The sequence below is a fragment of the Globicephala melas genome, chromosome 12 (assembly GCF_963455315.2).
Source record: "Globicephala melas chromosome 12, mGloMel1.2, whole genome shotgun sequence".
Taxonomy (NCBI): domain Eukaryota; kingdom Metazoa; phylum Chordata; class Mammalia; order Artiodactyla; family Delphinidae; genus Globicephala; species Globicephala melas.
The window spans coordinates 68698477-68719901 of NC_083325.1; the positions used below are offsets into that span (position 1 = coordinate 68698477).

The 21425-nt window shown below is 38.6% G+C and overlaps 1 protein-coding gene and 1 pseudogene across 3 annotated transcripts in view; both read right to left on the reverse strand.

The window, feature by feature from the left end:
- BABAM2 (BRISC and BRCA1 A complex member 2) overlaps positions 1 to 21425 on the reverse strand; it is a 434423-nt gene that overhangs the window by 409363 nt on the left and 3635 nt on the right. For all 3 annotated transcript variants that reach the window (XM_030858076.3, XM_030858078.2, XM_030858079.3), the window contains exon 2: positions 20549 to 20700. In XM_030858076.3, the coding sequence (XP_030713936.1) occupies positions 20549 to 20676 (128 nt within the window). In that variant the 5' untranslated portion in view covers positions 20677 to 20700. The remainder of the gene's footprint in view (positions 1 to 20548; positions 20701 to 21425) is intronic.
- LOC115854191 (mitochondrial import receptor subunit TOM6 homolog pseudogene) lies at positions 11865 to 12085 on the reverse strand (annotated as a pseudogene).

The window sequence follows — 21425 nt, forward strand, 5'->3', positions numbered from 1 at the left end:
ATACACAAACAAAGTAATCATGCTTTGTCTGAATTTTTACTAAACCAACTAACTGAAAGTTTTGAGAGAAGTCTTCATTCTTATAACCTTCTACCACATTTGTTCGACTGTATTTGTTTCAAAAGAAAAAGAAACCAGTATCTCAGATTATGCAATGTGTAGCTAGGAATTACTTATCACTAACGTACTACACTGTCTCACCCCTCAGACAGAATTCTCAAAAAGGCCAACTCCGGGACTGTCAGAATGTAGAAATCCTCTGAATAGTGACACTCAAAGTGAGGCCCATGGACCAGTACTAGACTATAAACTATTACTAATCCATGATGAGACAAGCACAGATACTGAGTAAGAATTTAGAAACTTTTAGAGCAATTTATAAGAGTAATTTTAATTTTGATGAATCTAATATAAAGAAGAATCTAATATAAATATTTCATTTTTCTAGTAATTCTTTCTTATTATATTTTAGAAAAGTATCAGTTGGTGACAGACTGGACTTTTTTTAAAACTCTAGTCCTTCACCACAGACAGTTTGAGAAACATTTATCTAAATATCCTTTAAATGCTGAAGGTCCTTGACCATAAAGATAAACTGCTTTACTTTGATGTCCCCCAATCTCTCTATTCCCTTTGGTTTTCCCACTACAGTAACAAACACTATTTACTCCTTGCCAAGTGTTCTTTTGATATCCCTGCTAGGTTGACAATAATATCAATATAGCTCACTGCTTAAAATTTATCATTGGATTATCTATCTGTCTGCTCAGAATTTGTAACACTACTTCATTTGCATCCAGATGTAGCGCCAACATGTTCTTGGATTCATTCCTTTTAAGAAGATATTAACTAATTTGATGATCCAGTTTGGAGGGGTCACCCAATCTTATAATATGACTGCTGGCATCATCTGTGGCAGTAAGTCATAATTTTTTAGAAAGTCTAAAGACTGTATAGCTCAGTTCTAAATCCTAGGCCTCCACACCTAAAGTAGTGGCCTGCTGCGTCCTGAACTCATGATTAAAGACCTGATACCTCTGCAATTCTGCCAATCTACCTGGACTCTCAATTCTCCATTTGAACTATTTGGTCCCCAGAATCCCTTCTGATTACACATTCTTTTGTTTCTTACACAAATATGTACAAAGATGGATATAATAAATATATAGTAGTCCCCCCTTAAATGCAGTTTTCCTTTCCAAGATTTCAGTTACCAACGGTCGAAGTCTGAAAATATTACATGGGAAATTCCAGAAATAAACAGCTCATAAGATTTAAGTTTCATGCCCTTTCTGAGATCTCGGGCTGTCCCATCAGGAATCCCCAGCCATGTCACAGTCTGTTCCTGACATCCAACTGCTGACATCATCAGGGCTCAGTGATCCAGGATCACCTGAAGCAGATGGTCCTCCTCCTGACCAACCGTCAGGTCATTAGTAGCCTAACACTAAGTCACAATTCCTGTACCATTTACCTCACTTCACCTAATCATGTAGGCATTTGATCATCTCCCATCATGTTAAGAAGAAAAAGGGTACTTACAGTACAAGATATTTTGAAAGAGAGACCACAGTCACATAACTTTTTTACCGTATATTGTTATAATTGTTCTCTTTTATTATTGTTGCTGTTAAGCTCTTACTGTGCCTAATTTATAAATTAAACTTTATCATAAGTATATATGGAGCTCAGTACTATCTGTGGTTTCAAGCATCACTGGAGGTTCTTGGAACATATCTCCCATGGATAAAGGGGGACTAGTGTATTTATAAAAACCTGCCAATAACAACTCCTAAAGACATTTTTATTATCCAAAAATATAATCAATACTACTCTTAGGAAAAATTAAATAAATACACAGGGCTGTACTATAAGAAATTATTCCAGAATGCCAATAGTTACATACTTTTAGTTAAAATGTGCAACATCACTTAAGCTTCCAACCGTTCAATAACTTGAATAATGGAAAAAAGCAAAAAAAAATATGAAGGAGTCCGAGAATTTAGGTCAAAGAATGAATCAGTGACAGACAATAAAATAACTACATGTGTTGAACTTCTGCCCCAGTTCCAACTATGAAATTGTTTAGTCTTTAATTTGTAGACATCTACAAGCTCTTGTCAATTATCTACAACACTGAGAGCCAGCTCATTTATAGTAACTTATTGCCTAGAAAATATTGTTATTTTAGACAGCTACTTTTTCTGAATGACTTCTAATACCTCTTCCTGATGTTTAAGTTTTAGTCTCAACTGCCTAAGAAATTTCTGAAATCTATCCAGTAAATGGGTTTTCTTACTACCATATCTAAAGATGTTTCACAAATGTAGATGGCCAAAACACCTGTTTCACAGTATGCTATATTAATAAGTGACTCCTATCTTTTTCTGGCCAATGCTTTCTTAAAAAATAAATAAATAATATCTGGTAGAGAAGACCTGGGATCCAGTCCTGTTCTCCACAACGTATCAGCTAAGTAACCCTGAATGAGTTACTTAATCTCTCTGAGATTTATGTCCTCACATGTTTTTAAAAAAATTTTAAAGGGATGATTATAAAAACATTCCTCACAGATTTACTGAGGGCAAAAAAGAGCCAATGAAAAAAGAGCTTTGTACTATTCACAAATGCTAAATACATTTATTGCCCATTTCTTTATGGTAAAAAGATGACAGATAGATAGATAGATAGATAGATAGATAGATAGATAGAAGATAGATAGGGAGACAGATAGGGAGACAGATAGATAGATATTGTCTATTTAGAGCTCTGAATCCACTGTTGGCCATGGTCAGTATCCACTATCCAATTCACAGTAAAATAAATTTTATATTCTTTCCCAGGAATGCTATTGAAAGTTCTGTCACTCCTACAATATAAAGTATATACTCACACAAAGAGTCCTGATGATAAACCTACACCGGGAAGGGCACAAAGTGACAAAGATGCTCTCTTTTGAATTTCATTCTTCCCCAAGTCCGTTTCTTCAATCTTCTATCCCAATGTCTGTGTTTTCTCCTAATACTAATAAAAATTTCCCCTGATGCTGTCTCATCCCACTGGGTTCCTACAGCAGAAACTGTTTTTAAGCCAGATCTACCTTTTTTTAAATGAATTACACAAGTGAAAACCTTTCACTATAAAAAAATTATAAGAATATGGAAATCAAAGTACCAAGTATCCCTTCACGGCTCATACTTCCCTCTCCCAAGTTAACCACTGAATTGAGGTTTTTAAATATCCTTCCAAACCTTCCTCCATACATTTAGATATACATATGTATACATCTATAGAAGACTTGTGTACACAGATACAGTCATACAATACCTGTTATACTGTAGACTGACACTTAACCTACTTGCCATTCAGTCCTGATCAACACTCCTCTAGTGGCACTTTGGCAATACAGACAATACTTCCCAGTGGTGGGTCACTGAGATCATTCCACTCACAGCACAGTTTCTTAGAGCTTCAACAAGTATTTACTGAGTGCCTACTTTGTGCCACATACAGGGTGTAAGGTCCTGAACAAAACAGGCATGGTGCCTGCCTTCATGGAGCTAAAAGTCTGGCGTTAAGACACAGCATTAAATAAATAATCAGCTGTGGGGCTTCCCTGGTGGCGCAGTGGTTGAGAGTCTGCCTGCCGATGCAGGGGACACGGGTTCGTGCCCCGGTCCGGGAAGATCCCACATGCCGCAGAGCGGCTGGGCCCGTGAGCCACGGCCGCTGAGCCTGCACGTCTGGAGCCTGTGCTCCGCAACAGGAGAGGCCACAAGAGTGAGAGCTCTGCGTACCGCAAAAAATAAAAAAATAAAAAAATAATCAGCTGTGAACATAATTTCAAATGGCAGAGGTGCTAAAATCAGATGTTACAGGAGCAACCTAAATGGGAAAAGAATCTGAAAAAGAATAGATACATGTATATGTATCACTGAATCACTTTGCTGTACACCTGAAACTAACACAACACTGTTGATCAACTATACTCCAATATAAAATAAAAAGTTAAAAAAAAAAATAAGATGTTACAGGAGAACACAGCCAGGAAACCTAATTTAGCTGGGGGCTAGGAGAGCCCTCTGAAACTCTGAAAAAATTACATTCAAGCTAAATCTGAAGCATTGTAGAAATCAGACAATTCATAAAAGGAGGAGAAAGAATGATCCAGGAAAAGGAAGAAGGTGAGCAAAAGCTCCCACTGGAAAAGGGCTTGGGGCCTTCTGGTAACAACGAGGAGGTCAGTGAAGCTTCAGGGAAGTAAACGACGGGGAAAGCAACACAATATAAGGCTGAACAGGGGAGAGGTGCCCAATCACATGGCAAATCACTGAGCATTTGGAGATTTTATCCTAAGAGCAAAGGGAAGCCATTCAATAGCTCTGAATGAGTCACAAGATCTACTTTTGATTTTTAACTTACATTTATTAGATTTCCTGAAAATAATATAAATGACTGCTAGGTAGAAAACAGATTAGAGAAGAGCTGGAACACTTATGAAGAGACTGGTTAGACAACCGTTGGTGGTGCTGACAGTGCAGATGGAGAGAAATGGCTGGACTGGAGGCCAAAGAGCCTCTGAGAGGAGCTGATGAAGCTAAAGAGACATGTGCATTTCAAGAAGTAATGATATCTCGAAGTCCACACTCATGATTGCGACAGGATTCCGTTTCAGCAGCTCACTTTGCTGAGGAGTCCCTCTCAATGGCTGCATGCTTGCCTCTGGTTTTCTTCACCCTTTCTTCTCTATAATCTTTTCCTGTCCCAATTTTATCTCACCGTATTGTCCCTCTGCCTCCCTCCATCGCTTCTTTTTTCCCTCCATAACCTTCTCCCTTACTTAGATACAATATGAAACTGAAATAATTTTTAAATGTTTACTCTACTTAATGAATAGTTCTTAATTTAAAATCCAAAGGATTCAAACATGTATACATACATTCACCGAAAGATACGTACTAGAATGTTCACATCAGCACTATTCATAAAAGACAAACACTAGGAGCTACCCAAGTGCCCTCCATCAGCTGAAGAGATAAACTGCTGTGTTCAAATAATGGACTACTCCTTACTCAAGCAGGAGAATCAATATATCCACAACAGTATAAAATCTCACAAACATAATGTTGAAAAAAAGAAGCCAGACACCAAACGGCATTTTGTGGAATATAAATTCTACTTACATTAAGTTTTTTTTAAAAAAAAGGCAAAACTAACCTACGCTTTCAGAAGGCAGGACAGTAGTTATCCTTGCACGTGTGATGGGGGAGGAAGAGCACCAGGAGGATGCGTGAGGAGCTGGTAACGTGTTGTGCGGGGTGCTCACTACACAAATGTGTTCAGCTTGTGAAAATTCACAGAGTTATATAACATATGATTAGGTGGACTTTTCTGAATGTATTCTGTACTTCAAAAAAAGTTTTTTAAAATCAATGAGTTTAGACCTTTAATGTCCAGGGGAAGGGAGCAGTAGCAACAACTAACCACTTTTTTGATCCATGATGCCCTCTAACGACCTTTTTTACCCCAGGACACAACTGTGATATAGCTGAACTTGGAACCACGAAATCTACTCTCAGATTCCCAGCTTTTTTTTTTCTTTCTTTTTTTTTTTTTTTTTGCGGTACACGGGCCTTTCACTGCTGTGGCCTCTCCCATTGCAGATCACAGGCTCCGGACGCGCAGGCTCAGCGGCCATGGCTCACGTGCCCAGCTGCTCCATGGCATGTGGGATCCTCCCGGACCGGGGCACGAATCCGCGTCCCCTGCATCGGCAGACGGACTCTCAACCACTGTGCCACCAGGGAAGCCCAGATTCCCAGCTTTATACTTATTGTTCTTCTACTGTGCCGTGTCCTACTCTTGGCACTGAGGACACAGCTGTGATGCCAGGTGAGACCCCTGCCTTCTTTGAGGCAATATATGCTTGAAATTGGCAAGAAGCTGGATCCCGAATGGAGAAAAACAGGGGAGACCTGCTTTTGATGGAATCGTCTAGCTAGACAACCCTGAACAAGTCACTTAACTTACTTGAGTCTCAGTTACCTCATCTGCCTTAATGGATTATTATAAGGATCAAATGTGATAGGATCTTTCAAAGCACTCATAATGATAGCATTATTAATGATAACAGCTCTTATTACATTATTGTCCTTACTGCTCAATATAGAGTTGCTTGAGTTAACCAGTGTCAGCCTGGTCTACACACTAATACAGTAACAATAACAAGGAATAATATTTTGGGGGCCATTAATTCTCAATTAAGAGGTTTCTACTGTGGGTAGAAGCAGGTGTATTGATAAACAGCTCTCCACTCCCTCTAGAGGGGTGCTAACGACACAAAGGCCTGACTCAATTTCAGCACAGCCTTCTCCAGCCTTTAAAGAGAAGTAAGCACGGAAAGACGGAGCTAAGAGAGGGGCAGGCTAGAGAAGTGATAGCAGCTTCTCAGAGATCAAACTAACCAACCAAAGAACATCTATGCAGTACCTTCATTTATTATCTGACCAGCACTTTCTTGGTACCACCATGAATCAAGGTCCATACTTAAAGGAGCTTAAGATACGGTATCAGAACTAAAATCAAACAAAGACAACAAATTTAGGGGAAAGCAAAAGGACTGAGCAATCAGAGACTTGGTATCAAATCCTGGTTCTGCCACGTAGCAGCTTGGGACCCTCACCTTGACCTCTCAGGACTGCTTCCGTCCTTGTAACAAGAGGATGCCAACACCTACACCTTGTGCAGTGATGCTGCAGAAGGCAGTGTAGCTAATGTGCCTAGGACACGATGTGGTGTAGCAGCTACTATTACTGCTACCATCATCGTGATTATTTTATAGGCAGAATTCCACTAAAAGCCACTAGTAAGCAGCCCGAAGTGTCTACACGTTGGTTCCCTCTATTCTTTCTGACTGCATTCCCTAAGTCCTACACGGAGCAGTATGTACTCAGATACATTTACACTATAAGGCTAAAAATACAGTAGGAACATAAATCTATGTGCTTGCACAGACTGAAAAGGTAAAAAAGCCTCTTTGAGTTTTCAGAACCTCAGCTGCTTCTAAAACTATGAGGATGCTCTCCCTGCTACTTATTCTGGCTTAAATCTTGGGGCAGCCTCCTTTACAGAAGCTATTTTCATAAGAATTTACAGTTCAAGAATAAGTTCACAATTTCAGCACTGTTTTAGCTTTCCTCACAGTACTTAATTTAGTTTGCTTTCTCAGCCAAAGGCTTGAATCAAAGCATAAATTGAAGGAAAAAAAAACAAACAATGGTGAAAGACTGATAGCCTTTTCTGTAAGGTCAGGAATAAGACAAGGAGGCCTGCTTTCACCACTTCTATTCAAAATAGTACTGGAAGTCCTAACAAGAGAAATTAGGCAAGAAGGAGATATAAAAGGCATCCATATCGAAAAAGAAGAAGTAGAACTACCTCTGTTTACAGATGACAAGATCTAACATGCAGAAAACGCTAAAGATTCCACCAGAAAAAAACTGTTAGAACTAATAAACAAATTCACCAAAGTTGCAGGATACATAATTAACACACAAAATTCAGTGGCAGTTCCATATACTAACAATAAACAATTTGGAAAGGAAATTACAAAAACAATCCCATTTACAACAGAATCGAAAAGAATAAAATACTTAGGAATAAACTTAACCGAGAAGGCAAAAGACATGGACACTCAAAACTACAGAACATTGCTGAAAGAGATTAAAGAAGGCACAGACAAATGGAAAGACATTCTGTGTTCACTGAAGACTGTTAAAATGTTGATATTATCCAAAGCGATCTACAGAGTCAATGCAATCTCTATCAAAAGCTCAATGACATTTTTTGCAGAAATAGAAAAAGCCATCCTAAAATTCAAATGAAAGCTCAAGGGATTCCCTAATATCCAACACAATCCTGAAAAAGAAGAACAAAGTTGGAGGTCTCATACTTCCCAACTTCAAAACTTAATACAAAGCTATGGTATTCAAAAGAGTGTGAAACTGGCATAAAGACAGACATATAGATAAACTGAATAGAATAGAGAGCCCAGAAATAAGCTCTCACATATATGATCAAATGATTTTCAACAACAATACCAAAAGCATGTAATGGCAAAAAGACTGTCTTTTCAACAAATAGTGTTGGGAAAACTGGATATCCATGTGCAAAAAAAAATGAAGTTGAATCCTTATCTTACACCATACCCCCAAATTTTTAATTAAAAACTGAAAATGGATCAAAGACCTAACCATAGAGCTAAAATGATAAAGCTCTTAGAAGAAAACATAGGGGGAAAGGTTTATGACATTGGATTCAGCACTAATTTCTTGGACATGACACCAAAAGGACAGGCAACAAAAGAAAAAATAGATAAGCTAGATCTCATCAAAAGTAAAAACTCTGTGCATCAAAGGATACTGTGAACCGAGTGAAAAGGCAATCCATGGAATGGGAGAAGGTATTCGCAAATCATGTATCTGATAAGGATTTGATATCCAGAATATATAAAGGACTCCTACAACTAGGAAACATCAACAAAAATTTAAATAGGCAAAGGACTTGAATAGACATGTCTCCAAAGAAGATACACAAATGACCAATAAGCACATGAAAAGATGCTCAACAACTTTAGGGAGATGCAAATCAAAACCATAATGAGATACCACTTCATATTTGTTAGGATGACTATTATTTTTTAAAAAAATTAAAAACCAACATGTGTTGGTGAGGATATGAAAAAATTAGAACCCTTGTGCATTGCTGGTGGCAATGTAAAATGGGGCAGCCACTGTGGAAAACAGTATGGTGATATCTCAAAAAATTAAACGTAAAATTACCATATGATCCAGCAATTCCACTTCTGAGTATGTTCCTAAAAGAACTGAAAACGGACTCAGAAAGATGTTTGCACACCCGTGTTTATAGCAGCATTACTCACAATAGCCAAAAGGTGGAAGCAAACTAAGTGTCCATCAGTGGATGAATGGATAAACAAAATGTGGCATATACATGCAATGGAATATTATTCAGCCTTAAAAATGAAGACAATTTTGACACATGCTACAACGTGGATAAAACTTGAAGGTGTTATGCTAAGTGAAATTAGCCAGTTACAAAAAGACAAATTCTGCATAATTCCACTTATACAAGGTACTTAAGGTAGTAAGATTCATAGACAAAAAATAAAATGGTGATTGCCAAGGGCTGAGGGAAGGGAGGAATGGGGGGTTATTGTTTAATGCGCAAGGAGTTTCAGTTTTGCGAGATTAAAAATGTTCTGGAGATGGATGGTGGTGATGGCTGCACAACACTGTGAATGTACTTAATGACACTGAACTGTACACTTAAAAATGGTGAAAGTGGTAAATTTGTGTTACGTATATTTTACCACATTAAAAACAAAGTATGTGCTAAGCCCGAAATTGAACCTCCATGTTAGTAATTTACCGAACCACAAAAATTTTTAAATAATGCTTTTTAACTGAAAAAGTCTTAGGAGTCTACAGATGAAAAAAGCAATTGTTCTGAAGGCATTATACCTACTTAACAGTAGAATATCAAGATGTTTCCCAAAACTTCCACTTGATTCCAGATCTCTTATCAATAAGTTGGCAAGAGCAAAGGCTGAGATAAAAACCTTTGCAGAAAACAAAAAGGATACGTTTTTCAAAAAGTCAAGAGAAGCAAGGTCAATGGGAAAAACAGCTTTCATAACATGCCATTAGAAAGATAACCAAATGACTCAGGAAATGTGGCCCTGGAAAGGAAAATTACGAAATTATTTCTCAAGACCGTGGCACCAAAAAGCAAGATTATTCAAGCAACATGGAAGCTAAAAAGGGGGCTGTGTTACATGCGCATAAGGAGTCCTTTAACATATGACTGATGGCACAGGACAGTTAATTTGGAGCCCTGAAACAGATTTATGTACCTATCAACATGTATTAAAAGAGCCCCGCTTTAATCTTAAAGAATTTTGCAAATTTGTCATTCTAATTAAACAAAAACGAGTCAAAAAGTACTACCTTCAAATTGCACAGAATAGAGAGGACAAAAGATAACAGTAGGAATGATTTTTTTTCGTTCTCTTTAATAATGCAAAGTAGAGCTAGGAACAGACTAAATTAATCTTATACCCCTCTCCTTTACACGTTAGACTGGCTACTTCCCTTCATCTCTTCCCCTTCCCCAACTTCCATACCAAGTGAAGTCACCCTGAAATTAAGTCACTGCAGGGCATGAAAAGCCCAAGACTGACAAACATCTAAAACTCCGGACTCAGATTTATCCTAGCATTCACCACCCCAGGCTCTGTGTGAACACTGTGGAATCCTAGCAAAAGTTCCCAAGGCCAGTGACTGCAGGGTTCACTGAGCCAAGGCCAATAACACCACGCTGACTTTTCCAAAAAAATCCTAAGTACAAAATATCCACAACCCCACCCACCACTGCCCTCACTAGCTCTCCACCTTCCAGCAGGGCTCCCTAATCTAGCCTGCACACCATCTTACCAGGCCTTGCCAGGCAGGCTTCTTCAACCCTCTGCTAAGAACTGCTGCATGTCTCTGCCCAAGATAAACAGTGTTCAATCTCTAATAGCTGTTGAAAACTGTTAGGTTCTATCTGCTGGAAAAAAAAAAAAAAAAAAGTTGGTATCTCCATGCCCATTCATTCTTCAACCTAATCAAATATTTCAAATTATATCCACCTGCAGGGTCTAAGTTAGCCACATTAACTTTTTCCTGTCTCCATAGATCTCCAAAAGGCAATGAACAGGATAGAAAGTTACCCTGGAAACAAAAGTCTCTGACTCTCCTGTTCTTTTCTGCTCTATGATTTCTGACCTTTGTAATATATGTGTGAGCTCCCTTTTTTTTTTTTTTAAAGATTTAATTTTATTTCTTTTTGGCTGCGTTGGGTCTTCGTTACTGCGAGGGCTTTCTCTAGTTGCGGCGAGCAGGGGCTACACTTCGTTGTGGTGCACGGGCTTCTCATTGCGGTGGCTTCTCTTATTGCGGAGCACAGGCTCTAGGTGCGCGGGCTTCAGTAGTTGTGGCACACAGGCTCAGTAGTTGTGGCTTGCGGGATGTAGAGCGCAGGCTCAGTAGTTGTGGCACACAGGCTTAGTTGCTCGACAGCACGTGGGATCTTCCCGGGCCAGGGCTCGAACCTGTGTCCCCTGCATTGGCAGGAGGATTCTTAACCACCCCACGACCAGGGAAGCCCCCATGTGTGAGCTCTTACCTTGCTCTGCTCGCCTGGGTCTTATTAGACAGCTCCTTTATATCGTTTGCATAGACACTCATTCTTTATAGAGTCCCTGATTCTGCAATGCCAATGTGATTCTACCAACTAACAACAATAATACAGTGAAATAATAAATATATATAATATACATATAAACTATGAAAATATATTATATATACATTATACATAATGTTATAATAATAATATAATAGTAGCTACCATTTATTGAGCACTATGACCAAGCTATTCTAAGTGCTTTATATAAGCTATTTCATTTCATCTCCATAACTACTTTTTATTTTGTCTTTATGTGCAGTCTTTAGTTCAAGTATTTGTTAAAATACCATTAGGTTATTCCTCAGGACAAGAGCAAAGATCATCCCCTGCAGAAACTTAGGAACTATGTACAGAACTTTACAGAACAGAAAATAACACTTTAGCTGAAGCCTGACTGCTCACCAGCGATTGGTGTTCTGAATGGACTCAGCGAAGAAAGGAAATCAAGCAGGGAAGGAAAGGTGCCCCTCTGGGCAAGTCTTATGATGGTCACAGACTGGAGGCTCTGTTTCTGGAAGGTTCAAGTACAGCACAGGGATTCTATGTGTCTTTTTTGGCTACACGCCAGGCTGAGGGGCCATTAGTTTAATGTCACTCAAATTCCTGGCCAGCCAAACTCCCGCAGCAAAAAGTCCCAAACTGAGGATCAAGTTCTTCCAGAAATCCTATCAGGGGCGAAGTGGTAGACACCCTGAAGCCAATATCCCACGCCGTCCGGAATTTCAGGAGCTTCATTTGCCGAGCCGGCAGTGTTCATGTCAACCCCACTGGAAGCCATAGCAGCATTTTTGGGCTCCGCAAGGCCTCTCACCCCCATAATTACTTAATAAGATAATTATTAATATCATCCCCATTTAAGAGAAAGCACGGAAAGGGTATGTAACTTGCCAAAGGTCATAAGCTACTAAGCAGTAAAATCAGGATTCAAACTCAGACCTCACTGGCTGAAAAACCTACATGCTCACCATTATATCATGCTGTGATCCAACACCTCTAAAGATGGCTCACTGGGCTCCAGCCCCATCCACGCTGACTTCTGGCTTGTGCCTACCCAGCCCCTCTCCCCAGCCTTGCTTGAGCTCTTCTGGTCCTGGCTATGTTTCTTTTCTCCAAATTCTTAAGTATTCTTAAGTATTCTGATAAGAGATTACTGAATTATTAAATTTTCCAATATGTCTCCTGAGTCTACTTTAAATTCTATAATGGCTTTCCTATATGCCAATAAACCACTAAGAATTTCTATATGATAGCAGCCAAAGAATAAACATCTGGGAAGTTAACAGTAAATGTGCAGGAACAAAATGAAGAAAACACAAACCTTTATTCACATACACAAAAATGGATGTGACTAAGAGAAATTGACCATATTCCTAAAGATGTATACTCAATATTATAAAGCAGGAATACTCAATATTGTAAGACTATGATCCAAGGGCCACTTACCTATTTTTTTAATAAAATTTTGTTAGAACACATTTATTCATTTTTGTAGATTTTGTGCTACAATGGCAAAGCTAAGTAGCCGCAACACAAACAGTAAGATGGTAAATATTTTAATACCTAAAATATTTATTATCTGACCCTTTACAGAAAGTTTGCTGACCCTTGTTGTAAAGATGTCCATTCTCTCCAAATAAATAAAGAAGTTTTATGCAATGTCAAACTCCCAGCAGGTGAGACCACAAGTACTCGAACATATTATAAAGCTATAATAATTGAAAAGCGATATAATTGTACAAGGCAAATACAGACCATTGAAAAGAAACAGAAGGTCAGAAATAAATATAAGAATTTAGCATATAAGATGGCATTTCAAAATAGTGACTGAGTAAAGGATTTATTTTATAAACAGTGTTGGAATAACTAGATAATTATTTAGAAAAGTAATAAAATCCCATTCCTACAGTGTATTATACACCAAAATAAATTCCAGATTAATTGACTACTTTTCAATAAAAATGAAACTATTACAGAAGAAAATATAGGTGGTCTCAAAGTAGAAAAGGCATTAATTGTGCAAAATGTTAAAAGAATCCATGAAGGAAATAGATTTGATGACAACTTACAAAGTAAAAGTTTTGGCATATCAAAGATAAATACAAAAGAAGATTCTTTACAACCCCATGTTATAGCAAAAGATAGATACAAACTGAACAACTATCAATAATAACTGATTAAATTATAGTACATTCACACACTGGAATATATGCAGAGATTAAAAAGGAGGCAGCAGCTCTAGAAGTACTAATATGAAATAATCTTCAAAATATCAAGTTAATATGAATGTTTAATATGTTACTATATCAGTTATCTATTACTACATAACAAGCCATCCCAAAACTTAGTGGCCTAAGAAAACAATTTTTATTTCTCATCAATCTGTGGGTTGGCCAGTCAGTTCTGCTGGTCTCTCCATGGCTCACCCACTCAGCGGTACTCAGCTGATGGGTTGGCTGTGCTCAGCTGAGCTGAGCACAGCTGGGACAGCTGGGATACCTGAGCCATTCTTTCTAAAGGAAACTGGACTAAGAGACTTCTGAACATGGTTGTGTGGCTCTTCCATGAGAGTGAAAAAGAACACAAGGCCTCTTAGGGCCTAGACTAAGAAGCCACACAACATCATTTTCACCACACTCTACTGGTAAAAGCAAGTCACAAAGCCAGCCCAGATTCAAGGGGTGAGGAAGTAGACTCTACCTGCTGATGAAAGGAAGGACAAAATCATATTCAAAGGAGAAGAGATGAATAGAGAGGCAGGCTTTATCAGGAGCCATTACTGTAATAATTTACCACAGCTATTGCTTATATAGAAATAAAAAAAAAAAAAGAGGGCTTACATCAACAAAGAACACCTCTAAAAAGAAGTAAAAGAAGCTGGTAAGCAGTAGTTTCCTCCAGAGAAGAAAATTTGGGGAAAGGAATAGAAAGGAGACTTATCTTCTGCTTAATACCCTTTCGTATCTTTTATTTTTTTTACCTTTTATTTTTTGTACGTTGTACATTTATTACTGCCTCAAAAATGAATGCTATTTAAGATATTCTGCATATTGAATAAATTAATTTAATTGAATGACACTGAAAACTTCGGGAAAAACCATCTGTAATACCTGTGACAAAAGGTTAATCTTCCTAATGCATAAAAAGTTTACAAATCAATAAGAAAAAGACAAATACCCCACCAAAAAAATGGACAAATGTCATTAATTCGTAATTTTCACACGCACACACAGACATGCAAACACATGCCAATAAATGAAGCAAAATAAAAGAGCAAATACCATTTCTGTCTATTGAATTAGCAAGTAATATTACAAAATTTATAATACTGATATTATCAAAACTAGAGGAACTAGCATCCTCATATACTACTAGTGGGAGTATAAATTGATAATACATTTCTGAAAACAAGTATGTGTACATTTCCATATCCTTACATATAAATACAATAAACCAATATATTAAATACATCAAAAGCCTTAAAATTTACATACTCTTTGGTCTAATAATTGAAATTTTGCTGACACATAGGAATATATACATCCATAGAGGCACTTTAACTTTTTATAGCCCCAGAGAAAAGACCTCCAGATAATGAAACTGAACTGACAATCACCTAATAAAAAGGCCAGGTTTTTTACTGCCTGAAAAACAGTTCCTGGACCCAATTCCAATGTACATGTGGAGGCTTCCCCATACCAACAGCAATTCTCACCCTACTGGTTTCTGACAATTCAACTCAATTCTGACACTATCTATCCAGAGATAAAATCAGATTCCACAGTTAAAGGGCTCAGTCCCATAAGACCACCTCCACTTCAGATGCCAGGGACCCACTGGCTATAAATCAGAGGTTCCCACCACCCCCTCCTCAGGTTCTACTAATTTGCAAGGACAGCTCACAGAACTCAGGAAAACCCATTTACTCACTAGATTACTGACTCACTATAAAGGGACATTAAAGGATCAAATCAACAGCCAGAACTTCTGGGTTTTTATGGCAGCTGCATTATTACATAGGCATGATTGATTAAATCACTGGCCATTAGTGACTGATTCAACCTCTAGCCCCTCTTCCCTCCCCAAAGGTCAAGGGGTGGGACTGAAAGTTCCAACCTTCCAAGCACAGGGTTTGTTCTCCTGGCAACCAGCTCCCACCCTTGGGTGGGATCCAAAAGTCACCTTCCCTCAAGCATTTTCAGGAACTGAGGACAAGAGACCAAATATTACTTCACCGCTCTTGCCATTCAGGAAATTTCAAGGGTTTGGGAGCTATGAGCCTAGAACTGTGGCTGAAGACCAAATATATATGAGATAAATATAAATCACAACACCACACTGCTTGATCACAATGCAGTGAAGCTCAGTGGTTGACAAGCCCACCTACGCTCAAAGAGCTTCAAATTCACATTTTAGAACTTCAGCCTTTAATAGACATGGACAGCCAAGAATCATCAGTTTAAGGAAAGCCACCAACATGAAAGACAGCAAAACAGAGATAATGCAAGGTATAGAAGAAATATTTAAACATTTTTTAAACATTTAGTCAATTATACCTCAACTGAAAAAAAAAAAAACTACAGTTAATATCCTACAGAAAAGAAAATACTACATCCATAAAACAACAATATGTGTTGGGGGTCCCCAAGCTTACAGATCAAGGCCTCCAAAATTCAAAAGGAAGATAATTTGCAACCTACACTTTTGCACCTGCCCAAATTATCAACCAAGTTTAAAGTAGAATAAAGATATTTTCAGACTCTCAGGTACTCAAAAATGAACCTCCTCTTCTCCTTTTCTTAGGATGCTATTGGAGTACATGCTCCAACAAAGCTAGAGGGTAAAACAAGAAAGTAAGATATGAGATTCAACACAGGAAAGAGGCAAAGGGAATGATACAGTGATACAAAGTGATACAGAGCTGCCTGGCAGACCTAGACAACAATCAATCCAGATTAAAGCCGTTCCTCCATCAATCTTCTCACCTTCCCATGTCAGCAGATGGCATGACCATCTACCTACCCACTCACTCAAGCTAAAAAAGAAGTCATTCTTGATTCTCTCTCAAAACCCAAATTTGGGCTTCCCTGGTGGCGCAGTGGTTGAGAGTCCACCTGCCAATGCAGGGGACACGGGTTCGTGCCCTGGTCCGGGAGGATCCCACATGCCGCGGAGCGGCTGGGCCCGTGAGCCATGGCCGCTAAGCCTGCGTGTCCGGAGCCTGTGCTCCGCAATGGGAGAGGCCACAACAGTGAGAGGCCCGAGTACCACAAAAAAAAAAAAAAAGGAAAACTTTAAAATTCATAGAGAAAAATATATTACTTTTGTGTAGGACAGAATTTCCTGAAGTGGTCCCTTTCTCTCTCTTACAAATACACACACACACACACACGCACGCACGCACGGGCCCAAATCTAAAAAGGAAAATATTGATGAATCTGACTTCATTAAATTAAAACTTCTGGACATCAGTAGCACCAAATTAAGAACATAAGCCACAGACTAAATGCAGATATTTGTAATATATGTAACTGCCGAAAGATTAGTATCCAAAATACGTAAATAATATTTTAAGATCAATAAAAATATATAAACAATCCACTTAAAAGACGGGCAGGGCTTCCCTGGTGGCGCAGTAGTTAAGAATCCGCCTGCCAATGCAGGGGACACAGGTTCGCTCCGTGGTCCAGGAAGATCCCACATGCCACGAAGCAACTAAGCCCGTGCGCCACAACTACTGAGCCTGTGCTCTAGAGCCCGCAAGCCACACTACTGAGCCTGCGTGCCACAACTACTGAAGCCCGCGCTCCCAGAGCCTGTGCTCTGCAACAAGAGAAGCCACCACAATGAGAAGCCCACGCACCACAACGAAGAGTAGCCCCCCATCGCCACAACTAGAGAAAGCCCACGTGCAGCAATGAAGACCCACCGCAGCCAAAAACAAATTAAAAAAAATTTTTTTAAGAGTATTAAAAAATTAATTAATTAAACAAGAATCCTGGCCTTAATACTGACAGCCTAGCAACGGAGTTTAGAAACACACATAATCTTAGATAAGGTAGAAAGATTTAGTTGCCATAAGAGAAATAAAGATGAATTGCGATTACAAAAAAAGCAAACAAAACTTACTTTGCATAGATTCTTGCCTATCTATTCCTTCTGTGAGTCAGACCTAGAATATAGATACTCTGGTACCTCATCTCTTCAAGGGCAAGTAGCTATATACAGTAACAAGACTGGTTCTTATGACCTCTAAAAATCAGTCTCCTCATTTTATACTTCCGTGTACACTGTGTCCTACAGGGTATGTGCCAGTTGAGTTAATAGAAATTCCAAATGTTAATCCCAATTCTCATAACTGAGTGCTGCTGATCTAAAAGAAAGGGAAATGCCAAAAGTGACACACCAAAAGAAAAAAATTCTCTTCTCTAACTCTGCCATTGTTTTGCTATAGAAACTTGAGGAATTCACACTTTGGTTGACGGAAGGACCGAGGAAAGAATTGTTAATGAGCTTCGAAAGAACTTTCATGAATCTTTCAGCCAAGTACTACATAAAAGGCATCAATAATGCTCTAGATTAATAAGGCTTTTCACATCATTTTATGTGTAGCAGCTTTGTTAATGTAGGTAGAGGTATTTTTATTCTTTTTTTAAATCAAAAGAAAGTAAATTCCATAAATACTACAAGTCATTAAACACTGTTTCAAATATTTTTCACAGAGCGAGTCCAGACACAGCCAGGTTTAGTGGATTCATTTCAAATTGATCATCAGATTCACTATTTGCATTTAAACACTCAACTAGGGCTTCCCTGGTGGCGCAGGGGTTGAGAATCCGCCTGCCGATGCAGGGGACACGGGTTCGTGCCCCGGTCCGAGAGGGTCCCACATGCCGCGGAGCGGCTGGGCCCGTGGGCCATGGCCACTGAGACTGCGCGTCCAGAGCCTGCGCTCCACAACGGGAGAGGCCTCAACAGTGAGAGGCCCGCATACAGCAAAAAAAAAAAAAAACAAACAAATAAACACTCAACTAAACATTCAGGGTTTGGGAAGCACCAAAAAGGGAGTCTACAAAAAAGTAAAGTGACCTTATGTTGATGAATCCAACTGTTCTCTCAGAATACCAATAAAGGAGTAGGAAGTTCAGGTTTACATGTTTATATCATCTTACATAAACCAGTCCCCAGTCCTCTGGGCATCAATCCCCTCTCATGTCTTCAATACCTCTGAAAAGAATGCTTGTGACAAACTAAAGAAAAAAGACCTTTTTGCATGTCCTAGCCATTCAAGCCAGTAAACATCCCTGGTACACAGATGTGTTTTTTTTTTTAATGACAACTTTAATGAGATATAATTCACAAACTATAAAATTCACCCTTATAGGTGCATAAATCCGTCATTTTTTGGTATATTTACAGAGTTGTGTAACCATCACCACTAACTAATTTTAGAACATTTTCATTACCCCAAAAGGAAACCCCAGGCCTGCTGATTAATTAAATTGAAGGTAATACCAGATCTTTTAAAAAACAGCCTACCATTCCAATAAAATGTCCAACTAACCTAGTCTTCTCTAACTTACTACCTTATATCAAGGTCTTCAGCTTAGTCTGAAAATAGCAAGATTTGCAGAAGGCAAAAACAAAAGAGCTTAAAAAACAAAAGCTAAAAGAATCAAGAATGTAATGTTTCTAGTAGGAAAATGCTCAAAAAATGATGGGGATATGCTCAAAAGCCACCTTGACAGGGCTCTCAGTGACAAAGACTAGAACAACTGAGCCAAAAAAATAAATGAATATAGTATTTGGATTATAACCAACAGAATAAAATAAATACCTAAAATTTCATACTGATATAAATAAACAACAGAATAAATAAATAATTGGGGGGTGGGAAGGAATAGTGCTTCTTTACAGAATTCAAATTACTAAATGTGGGAGGAATAGGGACATTAAAAATTACCCTTATACAAGAACCACAGTAACAATTATTGCAGGCAAGAACAATTAATGGATGCTGAAATTAATGGACAAAAGTATGATGAGAAACAGAACATCTGCACAGTCTCAAAATGTCACTCCACAAGACACTTACGAGTTACAAAGGGAAAGTCAGTTAACTTTACAGTAGAGAAACCTGGTACACACAATCTTAACCAAGTGGTCAAAGTTAATATACCAATAACTAGACTTATGAACATCATGTACTCCCTGATTTGATGCACTGAAAATGGTTCAACATCTCTTCTGTAGTATTCTTGGGTGGAAAAATAATGTGTTTCTCACTCTAATAAAGGGAAGACATTAGGCAAACCTGTACTGAGCAACATTTTACAAAGTAACTAACCAGTGCTACCTTTAAAAGCTTCAAAATCATGAAAGACAAAGAAAAACAGGAACTGTCACAGGTAAATGCAATTTGTATCCTGGATTGGATCCTGGACCAAAAAAGGACATTAATGGGAAAACTGGCAAAATTCAAATAAGGCTTACAGAGTAATTATCATCATGTAATGATGATAATTTTCTGTAGCATTTTTGTAACTTTTCTTTAAGTAAATGTATTTCAAAATAAAAAGTTGGGTTTGTTTTTTTTTTAATTGGGGTATAGTTGTTTTACAATGTTGTGTTAGTTTCTACTGTACAGAGAAGTGGAGTTCCCCGTGCTATACAGCAGGTTCTTAGTAGTTATCTATTTTATACATATTAGTATATATATGTCAATCCCAATCTCCCAGTTCATCCCACTCCCCACCCCCCGCTTTCCCCCCCTTGGAAAAAGTTGGGATTTTAATGCAACATTTCTGGCCTGAGATATTACTGTTTCAACTCAGTTGTGAAAAATGACTCATTGTTGGCTAGCTATTATAAATTTCCTATTAGGAGAGGCTATCAAATAATGTCAGATTCACAATCTTAAATCCCAGCTCTTACAGTGCATACTGAATTGCAGAAGACACAGCAAGAAAACAAGTCAATGATGAAAAACACACTTGCTAAAAACCACACGGCACGCTGTTAACAAAGAGATATGCCTTTAAAATAAAAAAGAACATTCTGATCATAAAGCGATGGCCCACAGCACAGCTAAAACAACTTGAAACATAAAATGTCAAGAACTGGACAAAACCAGTCAACACGTGATAAGGTCATGACTTGATGAATTTCTGTGGTGTTCAATTTTTACAAGCCTGGTGAGAAAGGTTTGCTATTAGCTAAAGCTTGGATTGGTTCTGGTACATACCCTGATTTCAAGTCAGTTATCCTCAAACAGTTTGTAGCATCCAGTCCCACTTTCCCATTGCGGACCACGCTAGATATGAATGGGGAGAGCATTGGAGAAATTCGGTTCAAGGCCACTTCCGGAGACATTTTAACTTGACTTGCAGATCACCACTGAAAGGAGAAGGAAAGAATGATGATCAGAATATCCAAAGGAACGAGATATAACAAGCTTCCTGGAAACTAGCACAGCACACAGAAGTATCTCTTGCATGATACCTTATTTCCTGTCTTAGAGCAGCCTCTTCAAATGACCCCCTGGAAGAACCTATCTCCCTACTGCTCACCTATTCGGGACGCAGACTTTTCAGGAGCAGCAGCAACCCCTGAAATCCAATTTCCTCCCCCTTTCCAAACCCAATTTCTACGTTGCCTCACTGTACTTAAAAGCTGTCCCACTCTATCTTACAATTGGCAGGTCCTACTTTAGTTGAAGCCTCAAGTCTTCACTGACAATCCTCTTCCGCATCACACAAAACGCACACACCACTAGGTTAGGAATCCCTCCCTCTGTGTCCCCACAAAGAGTAAGAACATGATTGATAAAACTACGTAAAATTCTAGAAGCAGCATATCCTACTTGCAATTGTTACTTACTAGAAATTATTTACTTCTGCTATACCTCCCTTAATTACTTCCCCTCCACAGTGTATTATAATTACCTGCTTAGTGACCTCTCCCCTGCAGAACTGTCTTTTTTTTTTTTTAATAAATTTATTTATTTATTTAGGCTGCGTTGGGTCTTGGTTGCTGCGTACGGGCTTTCTCTAGTGGCGGGGAGAGGGGGCTACCCTGTGTTGCGGTGCATGGGATTCTCATTGCAGTGGCTTCGCTTATTG